General features: G+C 37.0%; 1 protein-coding gene across 1 annotated transcript; it reads left to right on the top strand.

Annotated features, from left to right (window-relative positions):
• Nucleotides 1-4,397: 4,397 nt before the first annotated feature.
• Nucleotides 4,398-16,628, top strand: VAPA (VAMP associated protein A). The gene is made up of 6 exons (XM_015619390.2): nucleotides 4,398-4,434; nucleotides 5,990-6,142; nucleotides 8,354-8,457; nucleotides 10,413-10,493; nucleotides 12,826-13,002; nucleotides 13,956-16,628. Exons 1-6 carry the CDS (start codon nucleotides 4,413-4,415, stop codon nucleotides 14,112-14,114), a joined length of 696 nt encoding a protein of 231 aa, XP_015474876.2. The 5' UTR covers nucleotides 4,398-4,412; the 3' UTR covers nucleotides 14,115-16,628.
• Nucleotides 16,629-18,827: the final 2,199 nt, after the last annotated feature.

Genomic DNA, 18,827 nt, shown 5'->3' with positions numbered 1-18,827 from the left:
GAGGTCTGAATATCAATTTCTTAAAACAAATTTATGGAAACAAACAATATTCCACTCACTTTCTTTTGTGTCTGCTATGTCACCTATGCTTTTTTCAGAAAGTACTATAAAATTCAATTTTGAGCAATAAAGTGCTTTGGGTATATTTTAAGATTAATTTTCTTATCTGATAGTCAAGGTAGTTTTGACTTGCTACAGAATGCAAGTATTTCTCATTTTTAGATGTCTTTCCTTCAGTACCTCTGGTGGAAGGTGATCTGGTCAAGGAATACTTGAGTAAGTATAATATAGACATAGTAAGTCGAAAGATTCTGGTGGAATACACACGAGTGCTGAGGGAACTGGCAGGTGGACAAACAAACTGACAGGAATCTTGTGAAGTTCAACAAGTGTGAAGTCCTGCAGCTGGGGAGGAACACCTATCCAAGCACCAGTGCAGGTTGGGATCTGACCAGCTGAGAAAGTGGCTTTGCCCTGGGTGTCCTGGTGGCCACCATGTTGATCATGAGCCAGCAGTGTGCCTTTGCTACAAAGAAGGCCAGTGGTGTCCCAGGCTGGAGGAGTGTTGCCAGCAGGTTGAGGGAGGAGATCTTCCCCTCTGCTCAGCGCTGGCGAGGCCACAGCTGGAGTTGGGGTCCAGTTCTGGCCTCCTCAGTACAGGAGAGACATTGACATCATAGAGAGAGTCCAGGGAAGGGCCAGGAAGATGATGGACTGGAGCATCTCTCTTGTGAGGAAAGGCTGAGAGAGCTGGGGCTGCTCTGGCCTAGAAGACTGAAGGCTTGGGAGAATCTTACGGATGTATAAAATACCTGAAGGGGGGTGCAAAGAGGATGGAGATGGGTGCCCATGAGCAGACCAGAGGTAATGGGAACACGTTGAAACACAGGAGCTTCCTTCTGAACAGAGAAAACACATTTTTACTCTGAGGGTGACCAAGTAGTGGCACAGGTTGGGGAAGCTGTGGAGTCTCTATCCTTGGATGTATCAGAAGTTTCTTGGCCATGGTGCTAGGCAGCTGACTCAGTGTCTCTGCTTGAGCAGGGAGTTTGGCCCAGATGACCTTTAGAGGTCCCTTCCAGCAACAACCATTCTGTGATTGCTATGTCAAATAATAGGAAAGAAAAACAATTAAATTTTGGCCTAATTTAAAAATTCAGCATTACATCATACAAATATAGATTACATGGAGCTTTCTTAATTTAACTAACTCTTTCTTTACTCCATTGTTACATTTGATTCTGGCAGAATGAGTTCCTAGAGATCTTAGTCTCTTCCTTTCAGGTCTGTCTGAAAAGTCAGTTTACTTGGTCTTAAAATTTGTCTTGCTTGGTTTACAATATCACTATTAGTTTTTATTCTTCTGACTTGAACTCATTTCTTATTTATTAGGGCTCAAACTGTCAAATGCAGTAAATGAGTTTCGTCTGCCCAACCTGCCTTTATTGTGCACCCAAAGAAAACTACCCTGAGTTTGTTTTAGTTAAGGTGCATTGAAGTGTTCTGTATATTGCAGGTGCTCTTGGGAATTCAAAGGTGACGCAGCAGCTGTGGACAAACAGCATTGTGTTTAAAGCATATAATCCCCATAGTTTTTGAAGTTAATACTGTAACACATTTAAAAGAGTTTGGATTCCTTTTGCCAGCCTGTGTCCTTTTTTTATGTGTACTTACATTGTTTTTACATGTGGCTGAATGTATCACTTTGCTGTACCAATTTACAGCTTAAATAAACTTTAATTCAATGTATGAATGAGAGTGTTTTCTGGCAGAGTCGGCTTAGATATTGGTTTTTCCTACAGCTACAGTTCATTGTCTTAAATTGAAGAGGGCAATGTGCATAACACTTATGCTTTTTCGTAAAATGCTGTTGATTTTGTTTAATAATGCATGTTCATTTTTGTACAACTCTTCAAGTGATCTGCTTTCTAATTATCAGAGATTTTGTGTAATTTAATGAAATTATAATTTCTTCTTACCCAGTTTTAGGTAGAGGTGGTATTTTAAGAGAGGCTTTTTGTGTACATTATGACAGCCATCTGTACTGTCAGCAGCTAGAGATACTGACATGAGTCTCTCACCTTTCCCAGGGGTTACCAAGCCTGTGGATGTTTAAGTCTTTCTTCCCACATGAGGAGGGTGTGTTCGCATCGTAATTTTTTCTCTGATGTTTGACCATCTCACATGGTAGAGAAATGGCTTTTGAAGCTGGGACAGTGAAGGAGACCTGAATCTGAAGTGAAAATGATGATGAAAAAGATCTGTGTATGGGTCCTACCTGTCCAGTAATACATATATTTTGGTTTTACTGCAGCATAACTGTCAAGCTTGTGGCAAGCTGGGAAACTTGGCACTATTTCAGCAGTAGAAACTGGCTCTGCAGAATCTGTGGCATTTCTTCCTGCCCACTAGTTGCTGTAGTCCAAGCTGTGTAGTTGCCAGAGGCAACCCTGGCATTAATGTTGTGGTGACTGCACTGCAAGATAGCTGAAATAGAAACTGAACACAGTTTTTGGATATGTCTGGTGTTTCTGAGTGTGATTAGGCAGGTGTCTGTCTTTTTCTAAGGTCCTCGTAAGTCAAAGTGACAGGAAAACTTGTGGCATGAATTGTCACTGCTCCATTCAAAACCAGTTGGAACAAACCGGTACTCTCACAACCTTCATTCCAGGAAGATGCTGTAATTGGTGTCTTGAATTTACACTACTAAGAGAGTTGTTGAACTCACTGTACCCTTTGAAGTAACTCTGGACTTGCAGAGGTCATTAGATTGAGATTACAGGTTTATTAAGCAGTGACCTCTTGTCATTAGACATCATGTTACATAGGTATATAGCCTGAGGACTTTATTAGTTTATTTACCAGAGGGTTCTGTGTGTACAGTTAGACATAAGCCTGTCTGAGATTTAAGTGCTTAAATAAAAATCTGCTTGGACCTCAGTGTCATGCAAGCAGCAGGTGAGATGCTATTTTTGAGATTATAATGCTGCCCTGGTGTAGCTGAATATTTACTGAGATGAAGTGCGTGTGCATTTGTACATTTTGATGCACGAGCAGAATGTTTGTATCCATCTTTGCCAGTTCTTTTCCTTGTTTACTTGCAGTCTGTGTAGTAGAGTCCAAACATTTCTCCTTCCTGGTTCTTCTGCCCGTGCCCCACATTTTTCCTCATGAATTATCATAGTTTAGGCTTTTGCACTTAGGCTGTTACTGCCAGCTTGTACTTCATTTCCCCAGTCCTCCAAAGGTAGTGGTGCTTATGTTTGTGTAATAGTGAACTCTAGAATCTTCTTCAGTTTATTTTTTGAAGGGTATGTCATGCTAACCTAGATCATATGGCTCCAAAAGGTACTAAAATTTTTTTTCTGATTTTTTTTTTCCTTCTGTCTGTTCCTGTTGGTTTGCCACTAAATTACCAAACAGCTGGGTTCTGCAGGAACAGTGTAATAAAGGTCATCTTTTACTTTTGTGCACCAATTTTTACCACCTCTTTATTAAATCTAATGGTTGCAAGTCTTGAGAGGCTTTATACAGCTGTTTTCTTTAAAGGTTTTAGAAAGCAGGTGAAAGGTAAAGCTGTCATAAGCATCCTCTAGACCTTGAAAAATATTTCAGTCACCTTTGAAAGAAATATCTGATTCTAAAAATGTCCTAGAGCTAAAAGCTTTTTTTTTTTGTGAAGAATCCAGGAAATGCAAAGGACGTCACTGCATTCATGTACCTGGGAAAGAAAAGAAGATTTCTTTTAATTATCTGAGGTGTTGAAACTGACAGTATATATCAGAGTAATTTGTAGAATATTTTGAATCCTATCTCATTATTGCACACTTTAAAGAGGCTGTCTTGAGGAGACCTTTCATGTCTCAAAAGAAACAGAACATCTTTTAGTTTAAGAACCAGTTTATCATCAGTTTATAAATTCACTGTTGCTTTGAAACAAGCTGCTTTTGAATAGTATTGCTCCTTTTCTCAGTGACTGTGCTTTTCAAAATGAGCCCCTGAATTGTGTCATTTTTTCCTTTGTGCAGAATGTCCTTAGTAAAATTAGTTGAGAAGATTGAGAAGCAGAGCTCCTCAGGTTGCCTAGAGTTGCAATTAAAAAAAAAGTAACCCACAAGTTTGAAAGCCAGATTCATGGTGCTGTTTGTCTCTGGGCACTGCAAAAGCAGTGGTTATTAGATGACTAATAGCTTAGGTGGTTGTTAGTAAAAATACCAGAATTACTTCCTCAAGAATGTGTGTGTAGCATGAAAAAAATACATGTTTGGTGTGTTATGAGTGTATTACCTGTCTTAGAGTGAGAAGAGTATTCAGCTGCGTAGTTTTAGTTCAGTTTGTGGTATGGGTGATGGGAATTATTTCTGGATCTCCCTCTATAGGTAAAGACTGGATCCTGCAAGAACCATCAAAAGATGAGTGGCCGGAAACTTTCAAGTAATTTTGTGAATCTTGGGGGCTGTGTAAAATTAAGCTGGATTGAGATGATGACTTATTTCATCCACCATATAAAGTCAGATCAGGAGTGAAGTTTCAGACAAGTAATACCAGTTCCTATTTTGTCAAAAGAACCTCACTGTATATAAACCTAGCTCACATGTATCTTCATCTGTATCTCAGTATTCTTAGCTCTCAGTGATTCTCTTTTTAGTGTTTATGTATTTGTATCTTGGTGTTTTGTGTTAGGACTTTTTAACACTCTCAAAATCAAGTACTTGGAATGAGTTGTAGAAATAAAGGCATCAGTCAAATAGCGAGCCCTCTAGTGTAGTAACATGTTTGATAGAGGGCAGTGCTGTTTCCTTCAGAGAAGTGTAGACAACTCTATGGAATAAGGTGTTCAGAAAACAGTTGAATTCCTGTGTCTCATTAGTGGTTTTTAGCAATTAGTGGTTTTGTTGTACTTACCACTTGTTCATATCAATTATATTTTTCATCCAATTTAATCTGTTGTTTGCTTTCATTGTAGTTTTTTAATGGGAAAGTTGTTGCATTTTCAATACTCAAATTATTTTGTAGTAATTTAATGTGTAGTTTTAAAGAACTATGAAGAAGGTTCTTAATAGTTACTCTACACGTGGAATATTCTGGAATAAATTTCATGTTCATATGAAATACCATTTTTCTAGAGCCTTTGCAGTCTTGCTTTCAGATGACACAAACATAAGGGAAATTTAACACTGCTCAGAATGCTGTGAATATTATTTTTCGTGCAGTTACTGTGTGGCATTGCATCATGAAGGTGATTTCTGCTGGAAGATATGTTTTTGCAGCTTGATATTGAAATTACACCTCTTGTCCAGACTTGGAAGGAATTCCTATCCTGAAGGTTTAGCATAAATACAGTTTAGAGAGTACACTGCATTGAATACATAAATATAACAACTACAATAGCAACTATTGCTTTTCTGGGGATCAGTTAGAGTACATGCATAAACAGAGTATCATCTCTCTTGATTGAGTTTGAAAGAGGAGATTAATGCCTTGTCTTGTTAAGTCTATAGCAGCTCAGAAGCCAACGGAAGTTGAAATTTCAAGAGCAGTGACTGTATTTTAGTCACAGTGTTTTCTTTCTGTAAACAGATGAAAGAGTTCCAAAGAATGTGTTGCACCTATTCCTGAAGAACAATTCAGCAAAACTTACTTTTGTGTGTGACCAGTACCTTCTAGTATATTTCAATATATATTATTAATATTTCAAATATTAAGAATGATTTGGTAAGAATAGCATATACATATATGAACCACTTGTGTCAGCAGCTTGAGTCTGTTGTAATATATGAGTTCTTGATTGCTGTAATGTATATTGTTATAACTAAGGTGATAGAGCACTCTGCATATAACAGTGTGTGTGCCTAACAGGTGTATGATTTAACCTGCTTTTAGCAGTTTGTTTGCAACAAGATATATTTTCAGAGTTACTTGTACTGTATAAACAGATTTCTTCTCCAGAAATACATGTATATTTTAAAAAGACAAACTTTTTTTTCAGGTCCCTTTACAGATGTAGTAACTACAAATCTTAAACTACGAAATCCATCAGATAGAAAAGTATGCTTCAAAGTGAAGACCACAGCACCTCGTCGATACTGTGTGAGGCCAAACAGTGGAATTATTGACCCAGGATCATCTGTAATTGTTTCAGGTAAAAACAAATATACGCAGTTGTAGGTTAAGTGTTTTTAAGGCATTTGATGCAGTTCCCTAATGCTTGATCTTAGAGACTGTTTGAAGTATGTCAGCTTTTTAAAACTTCTTTATTTTTAAATAAACAGGATTTCTCTCATTAGTGTGATGACAACTTGATGTAGAGCTGCAGTGATACATGAAGAAATCCTCCCTGTAGAAATACTTTCCTTTGTCACATTTATCTATGGTGCTCTGAAAGGAGGAAAAGCAAGTTGAAAATGGGCAGTGACATTAACAGTACCTTTGCCTTAGATTATTATATTCATGTTCATATTCTCAAGTAGAGCATTTCTTGGCTGCTCTGATATGCTTAAAATAACATTTCATAGTTCATTGCATTTAAGAAAAAATTAGTTTACAGTTGTGTCTAGTTGTTTTTCTCAAGAAAATGGGAATTTTCTAATCTAATATGATCTGTAGAATGGGACCCTTTAGAACATCATTATTCTTACCATGGGCAGTTCAGCATCTGGACTCATGTGGATTTATTCACTGACTTGGGGATGAAAGATCATTTTACTGAGAATTGATCTAAGGTTCAAGTAGTCAAATACTTCTGTATTTCCACCTTCAACTACAACTTACAGCCATTTTGCCTTAGGTGTGTGTTTGAGCTGGTATCTCAGATTTTTCTAGTGGGTAGTTTGATATCACAATCAAGACCTTGCTGGAAGTTCTCTTTAGGGAATTGAATAGATTGAAGGATTACATCCTGTGTGTTTTCATCGTTACAAATCATCCTTTTAAATATTTTTTTTTTTTTTTTAAATAAGTTAGTACTGGAACCGTAAACAATATTGTGGCTTCAGATCTCCAATAAAGAGAAACAGTGTCACACTGCTCGAGTCTTCAGTTGGCATAGCAGGAAGTCTTTGATGTGCCTATTTCTGTATTGCTGGATTCTCATGCAGTTATTCAGCTACAGTGACCTCAAGATGTTTTCAAGTGCAGTTGTTTAGTTATAGTGATTCTGCTGTGCTTTTCAGAGCCAAGTTCTTTTCCCCAAAGTGTCAGCTTCATCTTTTTGTTTTTAGGCATATAATTTCTTTCGGGTCATTTGCTAAGATAAGTGTGCAGATTATTTTTCTAGTGACCCACTTTATCTCATCAGTCTCTCATCTGAATATTTTCAGTGCTGAGTCATCTTTCATGTAATTAAAAATAGATTTCTCTCACATTGTTGTGCAGAGAGAAATAGCTATAGGATACTGTGGGCTGGAGCTCTTATGTTCAAAACTGAATGTTGAGGTAGTGTTAGCTGTGTTCACCCTGTTTAAAGCATTGGGCTGATTCAGAGCCAAGCCAGTTTTTAAATTAATTTTTGGAGATGTGATTTGACAGTCATTTTAAGGAAGTCCGCTGACATTTTTAAATCATTTATTACTTTTCAATTGTGAATCACTAAGTAACCTTCTTCAGCCATGTTTTTTCATATTTTTCCAAATATACAAATTCCATAAGAACTGTTTTTGTTTACCTTGGTACCCTAAATTTACTATTTATTATCCTGTCATGTATTGTTTGTTAACTTGTTAGCAGCAATTGCTTTTTGTTGGTTATTTTTTCATAATATAGCATGTTACTCTTGTTCCTTCACAGCTTGCTACTGTTACTTATTAATGTTTTTCCTTCTGCTTTTGCATTTTTATAGCTATATCAGTATCTCTACTGTAGCTTTTTCATTACTATAAAATAGGTACATATACAGATAACTGTTGTAGGGCTCCATGTAATTTTTCTTATATTTTTTGGAACTGCTTTTGGTTCTCTTAATTTTGTATAAAGATATACTGAACTGGGATTCCTATTCTGTGGAAGACAGGTGTAGGTACACTGCCAAATAATTTCTCTCTCCAGTTCACCAAGTCCTCATCCTCTGGTAGATCAAGTTGCAATATACACATATTTAGATGTAATTTTTTTGTTCTCTTTTACAGGATCTGTTTGTTCATATTTGTATATGAAATGTCTTTTCCTATAGTAGTAACAGGAATAATCATGTCAACCACACCAGACTCTGACCTCTCAGTCCCTTTTTATACAGTGTATGCACTGCCTTTGCATTTTAACTTTCAGTGTGTATTTAATGAGGAATAAATCTAAAGTAGATAGCATGCTTGCCCTAGTGATTAGTTGAATAATCAGTTTTATTTTTTCTTTGGAACAGTAATGCTGCAGCCTTTTGACTATGACCCAAATGAGAAGAGTAAACACAAGTTTATGGTACAAACAACCTATGCACCACCAAATATTACAGATATGGAGGCAGTGGTAAGTAAAAATGGACTAAAATGGTTGTTGTAATTTTTTTTCTTACAAAAAAATCTGGCTTAACTATAAATGATTCATGTTTTTACAATTTCTTTTTGAAGAAGAATTGGGTTTTCTCTGAACAAGCGTGACTTCAAATGTGATTTAGAATTTTAATATGAAATACAAGGTCAGTTCTTAGTATTTTCCTGTAGTGATTAACCTAGAGGTTATTGAACCTCTAGGAAATAGTAGTGACTCTAAGGTAAGGTCAGTTCAGTGTTAAAATATGGGCATATTATACCTTTATATGCAGCTAATTTGAAAGGGATAAACAGATTGTATTTGAAGTAATGAAGAGTACATTCAAACAGCAAGCCTGAAGCTGTATGAAAATGGGTTCATTTGGTATGAAAAGTGTTTAAGTGAAATGTCGAATGGGATGATAATGAATTAAAACCTTTTCAAGACTAAGATGTGTCTCCCTACAAGATACCAAGTGGCTAAACACAGCACAAATGATAGAGTTATTTTCTGTTTTAACGGAACATGTTGTAGCTTTACTTCTTAGGCTGGGCTGGTCTGATGGAAGATCCAGAAGGAAGATATGTAGGTTTGTACTTGTTAGTTCAGAAGTAAGGTGCCTGTTTCTAATTTTATTGGCTGGCAGCAATGAGAATGAATCCCTCAGTTGTCAGAACATGCCTTTTAGGGTGTACATGGACTCACATAAGTATGTCCTAAGGTGGAGGTCAACGTTGCACATGTGTCTTAATTCTACAAACTATTTTAAGGAATGCTTGAGTTCACACAGGTACATTTGGTGTTCACTCAAGGCAGAGAAGGAGAGGGGAAACAAAGGATAAATATGAGATTGTGTAAATTGCTGGAATCCAAGAGACCTTTTCAGGTTTGGGCTCTGTCCCCTTATATGAAGGCAAAGACTGCTGTGGCTCTTCATTGGAAGTAGTGGAAAACCTAGATTTTGTGAAGCTTTGGAGACATGAAAGTTAACATCTGTCTGCCTTTTTGAACTGGTTTGTTTTTCTTCATATGCTTTAGTAGCTCTTGGGTATGTGTGGTAAATGAAGCATGCCTATTTGGTGAGGTTGTAAAAACCGACTTCAGAAATACTTCAAATAACTGCTTTCTTAGTGAGTTCAGGTATACAATACTGAGAAACAGATCTTTCAGGAAATCACTAATTGTAGGTAAAGGTTGCTGTATAACTAATGCCACTGGAAAAAAAATAGGAAGGACGTTATGAAAAACCTGAATATTTGAATCTGTAACACCTATAAGGTAACAGTAGAGGACCTGTTAGAAAAATTGCTGCAGACTTCAGAGCAGTCTCTGAGCCTAAGAATTTAAGGCAACTACATGAAGTGCATGCTTTGAAAGTTAATTGTCAATTGAGTAGAGAGATTCCAGTATAGTTTAGCTATTTAAATATACTGAGGACCATTAGAATTTAAATGTTTTTTAAAAACGGCTTTGAAAAATTTTCTAGGTCCAAATTGTCACATGTTATGTGAAGAACTAAAGAAATTTACTCTAGAACACATGGAGTCACTGAAATATGTCTTTCCATCTTGTATTTAAAATCAGTCCTTCCAAGAAAGGATACAAGAAGTACATTTACTGAGGTGTAATAGTGCTAGAACTTCTCAAACTAACTCAGATGCTACTTGTTTCTCATTGTGTATTAAGAAACCACTGTATTGTCCCCTCCCTATTTCGTACAAACCTCTGATGGATCCATCAGCATTCAGTTTACTCTTTTTTATTTCCAGACTTGAATTCACAGCAGTGAGTGTGAACAAAAAGCATTGTTCATAAGCAAGTCTGAAAATTGAGGGGAGGGTAAGCAAGGTATTCAGCTGTATAGGAAGCTGGTGCAAAGAGCAAACTTATGAACTGTTGAGATGTTTGCATGAGTCCAGCATGTTAAGTAATTGTATTAATTGTTTTCATAGTGGAAAGAAGCGAAACCTGATGAGTTAATGGACTCCAAATTGAGATGTGTGTTTGAAATGCCCAACGAAAATGATAAACTGGTAAGTAAGGAATAAGAAACTGTCATACACTGACTAGTAGGATCTCACAAAATTTCAGTTTTTTTTTTAATGTATTTGATTTAATGATGAAATTAATTCATAGAATTTGTACTAAATTAGACAGGAGGGGTGTTCAGTATATAACTTCTTAAGGATTCATAGAATCATGGAACAGCCCAGGTTTAAAGGGACCTTGAAATACCATCTTGTCTAAAAGAGAACACTGTCCAACCTCATCTTAAAAATCTCCAGCAATGGAGAACAGTGCCAAAACACTATATTTTTGTTATTTTTATACTTTACAGTTTTCAGATGCAATCTCAGTTTTATACTGGGGGAAGGAGGTGTAGAGATTGTTTTTGTGGTCTGCATTTTTTTGTTGGTTTGTTGTTTTTTCTTTTTTCCTTTTTGATAAAGGATAATTTATGAGATGAAGGTGTAAGCTTCCTAAGTGTGTGTTAAACAGTAAAAACATAAAGGTTGAGCATTTATTATCGAGGCACTTACTTATCTACATTCTGGCTTTAATTTTATAAAGTGTGTAATGTAGTGAGAGAAGTGGAATGGGTTATATAAAACTACCTCCTTTTGTAATTTCTCCTAAGAAACTGTCTCTAGTGACAGAGGAGCTTACTCTTTAATTAAAAAATCAGCTCTTTACGGCCATTCTTAAGGGTCTTTAGGCCCTTTTAGGGCCAACTCTTTAAGTCCATTTTTCTTAGGATGCAAGAGCTCTCCATCCTGATGTGTAAGAAATCAAGGAAGGCAGGCTGGAAAATAGCATGAGCAAAGGTCAGCTTCTTGCATTGAGGAGTAAGAAGGCAACATACAACCAGTGGAAGCTGGGGCATGTGACTTGAGAAGTACAGGGATACAGTTTGGGGGTATGTAGGGGTAAGATCAGGAAAACTAATGCACAGGTGAAATGGGATGTGGCAAGGGATATGAAGAGTAACAAGAAGGGACTCTGTAAGTACGGAGTATGTTAGAAGAGAAAGGACAAGGAGAGTGAACAGCCCTGAGAAACAAGAAGGGAGAACTGGTGACAACAAATATGGAGAATGCTGAGGTACTCACTGAGTTCTTTTCCTCAGTCTTCACTGGCAGTCAGGCTTGCTATGTCTTGGGGGTTCTTGTGGTTGAAAAGCTGGATTTGAATCTACAGTGTGTGCTCACAGCCAGGAAGCCAATTTCATCTGGGACTTCATCACAAGGAATGTGGCCAGCAGGTCAAGGGAAGAGATTCCCCCTCCCTCTACCCTGCCCTTATGAGACCCCATCTAAAGTCCTGAGTCCAGCTCTGGGTTCCCTAGCATAAGAAGCATGTGGATCTGTTGGAGCAAGTCCAGGGGAGAACCATGAAGATGCTCAGAGGGCTGGAGTGCCTCTCCTATGAACACAGGCAGAGAGAACTGGGGTTATTCAATCTGGAGAAGAGAAGGCTCCATGCACACTTCATTGCAGCAGCTTTTAACACAGGCATATACTGATAGGAAGTAAAAGAAAAGAGGAAATAAATAAAAGAGGAAAGATTTGGGTTAGATGTTTGGAGGAAAGTCTGTACTCAGGAAGTAGTGAGACACTGTTACAGGTTGCCCAGAGAAGTTGTGGATACCCCATCCCTGAAGGTGTTCAAGGCTGTGTTGGATCAGGCTTTGAGCAATCTGATCTGGTGAAAATTGTCCCTGCCCATTGTGGGGGTGAGTTGGAACTAGATCTTCTTTGAGGTTCCTTCCAACCCAAACTATTCTATGATTTTGTGATTTTGAGAAGAGCTGTGAGAATTAGATTGTTAATTTTAATATTCTTTTCACAGCTTTTTGTGACTTTTCAGAATTAGTAATGGATGTTTCAGATGCTGTGAGACTTAAATTTCATGTTTGTGCAGCACTTTATTTTCCTTCACTAAAATGTATTATAAGTGCAAATCATTTGTGTCACAATACTTCATAGGAGTTTGTGACATGACTTGTTCTAATTTGCTTTGCTTCTTACTAATGCAGGATTACTTTCTTGCTTTTATTTTTTCCCCCAAGTTCAAATGCTCTTTGGTGTATTTTATGTCCTCTTTTGGATGCCTCCTGGGTCAATATTAAGCAGCTAAAGTATTAATTTGTGTCTCAGTAGAGTGTAGTACCAGGTAAACAGTGCAAACTTCTCTTGCTTTTTTAATACTTGAGCTAATCAGAACTGAACTGTCAGTGTGTCTGTTCAGCTTACTGTAAATATAAACCTCATTGAACTATATTAATAGTTTAATTGTTTCACTTTTAAGCTGTGGATGATTTTTCTCTAGGTAAGTAAATTCTCAAATCATTCTTGATATTTGTAGAATGATATAGATGCAAGCAAAACCACCCCAGTACTGAACACATCTAAGCAGGACGGACCGATGCCAAAACCGCATAGTGTTTCACTTAATGATACTGAAACAAGGAAGCTTGTGGAGGAGTGCAAAAGACTTCAGGCAGAGATTATGAAGCTGACAGATGAAAATCGGCACCTGAGAGTAAGTTCTGCATGCACATTTATACTGAAATGGCTTCACTCTTCTTGATTGAAAGGTCTAGTTTGTAATCAGGCCAAAAAATGTATATTCTAGAAAGTAGATAAAGCTGTTAGAATGTCAAGATTGATTCATAATATGACTTCAAATGTATATAATGTGTATTTTGAACTTCTCAGTGATTGAGACTTTGTGACTGCCATGGATGAGACATGGAAGCTGCATAATTTTCTTCTTAAATTAAGTGGTCCTATTTAAGGTGATCTTAGTTACTTCAAGTCTAAGTTGAAGCTACTGAATTAGTAGCTTTTTAAAACTGCTTCATTTTTCATTAATATGAGTAAGTGAGATCCAGAGCAGTAACATTTTGTATTACAAACAGCTAGAGAACAAGAGCAATTGTTTGGCCAGCGGAGGTAAGCAAACACTATGTTCTTGTACCTTTATGTAAAGGTGTAATTTCAGTGACCTGTAACTAGCAAATACATGACTTTGTGTGTCTTTTCTATATATTTACTTTTGGAAAAGTTCTGACAATTTCATTGGCCATTTAAACAACTATGAAATAATATGATGTCTCCATACCTGTTATTCTGATGACATTGACACTAAACAAAGCAGATGTTTCTCCTTAACCATAAGGAATTACTGCTATTTAATTTTGACACATATTAAGGAAGAGCAGAATGCTTCATTGGGCCTAGCAAGATTTTTGGTATATTTTTTAAGAGAGACTAATGAAGACAGACTTGTGAATTACAGTCCTTATTTAAAATGTAGTTCTCTATGTTCATGTTTTGGATTTTGGTGTGATGTAATGTTGTATGTGTTGAGGGTTTTTTAAAAACTTTATTTAAATATTCACCAGTAAATATGGCCTTTTTAGTTTAGTTTTTACTATCCTAGTAATGTATTTATGTTTTTTTTTTTCCATCTGTGTTTTCTCCTCCCCTCAGGATGAAGGCTTGAGGCTCAGAAAGGTAGCGCACTCGGATAAATCTGGATCACCCACAGCTTTGGCCCTCAGAGATAATGGCTCTAATTCTCTTCCTTCGCTTCTTGTTGTAATTGCAGCCATTTTCATTGGATTCTTTCTAGGGAAGTTCATCTTGTAGAAAGAATGAGTGAGAGAAGCATGCAAAACTGCAGCTTCCCTTTTTTTTTTTTTTTTTTTTTTTTTTTTTTTTTTTCTTCTCTTGGCCAGAAAAAGGTTTGTTTACCTACCACATCATGGGTAGTATGGCCCGAGCAGCCGTTCTTGTGTACAGCATCATAACAGGCTTTGCCTTTAATGATCTCGCACGGTTAGAAAACACAATCTGAAAAGACAAACTGTTCAGCTGCTGGACAAAATTGTACATTCAGTCATCAATAGCAGGTATCAGTTGCACAGTCAGTCCTTTATGAAAATTCATAAATAAAGAATTGTTCTTTCTTTCTGTGGTTTTAATAATTCGAAAATTGTTCAGAGTCTTGTAAATGTTATTTTAATAATACTTTAAAATTTTATCTGTTGCTGTTACCTCTTGACAAATGATTTATTAGATTGCTAATCCCACTCATTCAGGAATATGACAAGAGGTATTCTGGGGGAAATGGTGCCTCTTACTGTGTAAATTTTCTCCTTACCTTACTTTGCTAATATCATGGCAGAATTTCTTTCTTATTCCTTGTGAGGCATTGTTGAGAGTTCTTCATCCTTAACAGTCCTGTCCCATAATATTTAACATGACAAAAGAAATAAAATTGTTAACAGATTTTTCTGCTGGGTAGCCTGTTTGTGTGTGTCGTGCTTTTAGAGGGGATTCTTAACAAGTTCATTGTTCATGGTAATTTGCTACTTGTAACAAATGGCTATTTTGAAGTTTATTTGCTTAAGTCTCTGGCTTTGACTGTTGTAATTGAGACTTGGGAAAGAAAAAAAAAAAGAAAAAAAAAAAAGGTTTCCATTCCATTTGTTTTAAAAAATGAGCTGTTTTCTGGCTGCTTTCAGCTACAAAGAGGAAGGTTATCAACCTTGTTTTGGGACAGAGTAATATAGATATCCAGCAGGTGCAAATGCCAGACATGAATGTTTTCAATATATTAACAATTTGCTTGGATTGTGCAGGAGTGTAATAATCAACCTTCTGTTCCATCTTTGAATCTTCTGGGTGTCTTCCAGGAGTCAATATTATTCTTTGATTTCTTAAGGGTACTTAATTCACATATATTAACTTACTCAGTTTATAATTCTGTTGTAGCAGATATTAAAAAATGCAAGTTGAATTATTCGGACACCCGTAATGAATTCCGTGATGCAGAAGAGTTGATAATTGCTGAGTTGCTCACCTATTGCTCAGTTGCTCATCTTTGGGAAATAAAAAATTATTTTATGCAGCTCTTGGCAGATCTACCTGTTTTAACCATGTATAGCTAAGTTTTAAAAAATGCATTTTTGGGGTCTGAAATGCTTCCCTGCACTTAATCTTATGTCTTGCCTCATCTCTGAATATGTCATAAAAACAAACAGTAGTATTGAAACAAAATATTATCTGTACTTCTGAGTAAGCATAATCCAATACAGGGAATTACTTGTAAACTTGAAAAACTGTGGAAGAGGTATACTCCTGTAAGCAAAATTGTGTATGCTCTTGGACAGCTTGACTTGATGTGGTGCAGCTAAGTGTGTTAGACCTTGGTATATGCACACCTTCTGTAGCTGAGGAAAATGTTCTGGGAAAGATGTACATTATTTTGGTTGCCTTTGATTTCTAGTGCTCTTTTTAAAAAAAAAAAAAAAATGCATTCACATTCTGTCATAGCTCTCTGTGATAAACTTTTTTTATAAAATCTTGCACATATACAAGGAAGATGATGGAGAAAATGCAAATACTGCTTATCCTTTCACTTAAGCATGCAAGCACTGATGTTTTCAATTGTTCCAGTGTCTGCATTGAAGTCTTCTTCCATCCCAGTGACAGGAAAAAACTGTGTTAAGGTTTTGATTATTTTGGTTCCACTGGTTCAGAATGGTGTATTTCTTCTGATTTTTTTTCTCTAACAGAACAATTCCACATCAAACTCTCATAGCCTGTTCCAAACTGATTACGTGGAAAATAATGAAAGCAATATTGTGCAGGATGTAGTTTGCTTCAGACAGAGCAGTCATTCCTGCATTGAAGGGAGAAAAACCAAACAAAACCCTCTGGAAGATCTTAGAATGTTTACAGCATGGTGTATGGAGGTTTTCAAAGGTGCTAGCACTTAGAGGACTTTAAACTAGAAGAACTAGTCATTGCTCAATGCAGCTGACTCAGGTTTTGATATCTGGCAGCAGAAATACGGTAAAAGTAATGATAAAATCAGAATGAAGTAACTTTTCTTCATAAATAAGAAAACAAATGATGGTGAAACTTTGGTCATGATTTAAGTGATGTTTTCAAGGTGAAAGTGTACAGCGCTCTTGTAACCAGAATTCTCAGTAATATGCTCTAAGGAGACTGTCTTGGTTTCCCGTAATCCCTTCATAGCTGTATATAAAATGTAATGCTAAAACTATTTTGCTCTCAGGAGTCACTTTGGATGAGATCAACTGTATTCAATGAATTATGTAACATGGATTAAATTGTTTGTCTTTGTTCCTGAAATGGTTAGAACTTCTTGCTTTGTCTGCCTGCTTACTCGTATATGTAAGCACAGGGAAATGCAGTCTCTCCACCTGCTCCTGGTGACATGAGCAGACAGTGACGTCCATAAAGTCCCGTGAGGCTAAATGCGCAACTTCAGTCAAATATATGTTGCAGGTTGCTCTTCTGATTTCTCAAAAGAGCAAGATGATATAAGTATACAGTATCAAAGTAGTTATTTAATTTTTTTATGAATATAGCACTTTAAAAAAGAGTAGTATGGTTCAGGGGGAAAAAATTAAACCTAGTTAACTAGAAGATAGAGCTTCTGTAGTAATTCTGGGCACCAAATTTAACCCACTTAAATATATATATATATATATGCATATAAAGTTCATTTAAGAAAAAGTTATTTGTATCAATGCACAAGTCATTTGTGCATTTCTACTGATTCTCTAAAAGCTGTTGACAAACACTATTGCCCAGGCTTGCATGTTTCTGCTGCTATGTTTGAAGTCAACTTACTTAAAAGAAGCAACCAAACATTAGCTTGGAACTTCTTTATCCTCCTGGGAGGAGGGAGGGTGGAGGGAAGAATTGAAAGGTGACATTTTACCAAAGGGGGAAAAGACAAAGTCAATAAGCAAAACTTATCTTTCAGGCCTTCTTCAAAGTTATTAAAGGTTGAAGTGTTAATAAACTATTAAAAATCTAGTGGTGTCCTTTTTATTTTGGAACTTCTCCCTGACTCCATTCTGTGGACTGCTGCTAGTGAAGAGATGTGTCTGGTCCCATGGGTGCTGTTACTGCTCTGCTCTAGGTTCTGCTGATAAATGAATGGCAAGAGGCTGCCTTGGATGAAGAATCAGTATTGGAGTGAAGAACAGGTGCCTCGACCCAGGCAGCACTGAGGATGAATATGGGTCTGTTGGATTTGTAAGAATCATCTTGACAAATAGTTTTCTTTTTCCTTTTGGGAGTCCCCAGGTTTTTATGTGTGAATTGACTTGCTGGAGCAAACACTTGGTTCAGTCTGTAGCAAAAGATGGAATGAGAGCTACGCAGTTACAGAGCAACCCCAATAAATATTTGCCCTAATACTTAAATGCCTTGTTCTCCAAGTTTGCAGGTGTGATTGCAATTCTGTAGCTTGTTTTTAGGTGCATTGCTGTGAAGGTAATAGTTCACAGTGCCTTGCCTGCTAGTCTGGTTCCTGTAGAATGGCTTTGTGGGGGTGTCCTGGAAGGCCTATCTGTGTAACACTTGTCACTGCTGCTAGTGAGCCTCTGTCTTTCCTAATCCTGAGCTTTTGTGGTAGCTTTAGAGTGGTGGCACATTGGAGTGTTGGACAAGAGGGGGAGCTAAATGCAGGAGTTGGTTTTCACAAGGGTTTGAGCTCCTTCCTGTGGGAAGTACTGAAACTAATGATGATAAAATGAAATAGGTTATTTATTGTCCAAATGTGTTTCCTAGGGGTGCTGAAATAGTGTAACCAAGTGCCTGATTGGAGTTGGTCTGTTGTGTTTTTCTGTTTCAATGTATGTTAGGTACGTGGAAGAATTGCTGATTCTGACGGGGCTACATGAGCAGAAGTAGTGCTAGTGTTGTCACCTCTTACTTAGTTGCCCTGTATGTGACAAATGATCATGTAGAATGGAGGTCTTGTGCAAAGACAAAACAGTTGATTCTTACCTTTTATCTGGCATTGTCATTACTGTCAGGTGGTGATATGGTCAGTGCCTGTGTCTCATTTGCTGGGACAAGGGTTTATGTGTTTGTGTGGTGAACTAGATCTGGAAATTGCTTTGGATGAAATTATAGTTTCATCCCCTACAAATTATGTCTTAACTGAATCGTGGTATAAGCATTTCCACCACATTGCAGTGCCATTTGTTTTAAAACTTGGTACCAGTTTATGTAATGTTGGTAGTGCTGCCACTGGGTATTGAATCCCTGTTTGTACCGCAGCTACTCTCTTGCTGGCAATGGTGGAAGGCTGATGTCCTCCCTCTTAGAAAAGACTTAAAAGGAAAAACCTGTTTGTGGTAACGAGGCACAGAGGTGTGAGACAGACAACCATAATTACAGTGAAGCAGTCTGAGCTCAAACGCTTGAAATAAGCAAAATAGTAATTGAAGGGTGGCTGAAATAGTTATTCTTACCTTTTGAATTGGTTGATAAGCAAAAAAAGCATTTTGAGTTGTTTTATTTAGTTGTGGT

Source organism: Parus major, chromosome 2 (genome assembly GCF_001522545.3).
Source record: "Parus major isolate Abel chromosome 2, Parus_major1.1, whole genome shotgun sequence".
Taxonomy (NCBI): Eukaryota; Metazoa; Chordata; class Aves; order Passeriformes; family Paridae; genus Parus; species Parus major.
This window is presented reverse-complemented; position numbering and strand designations above follow the sequence as displayed.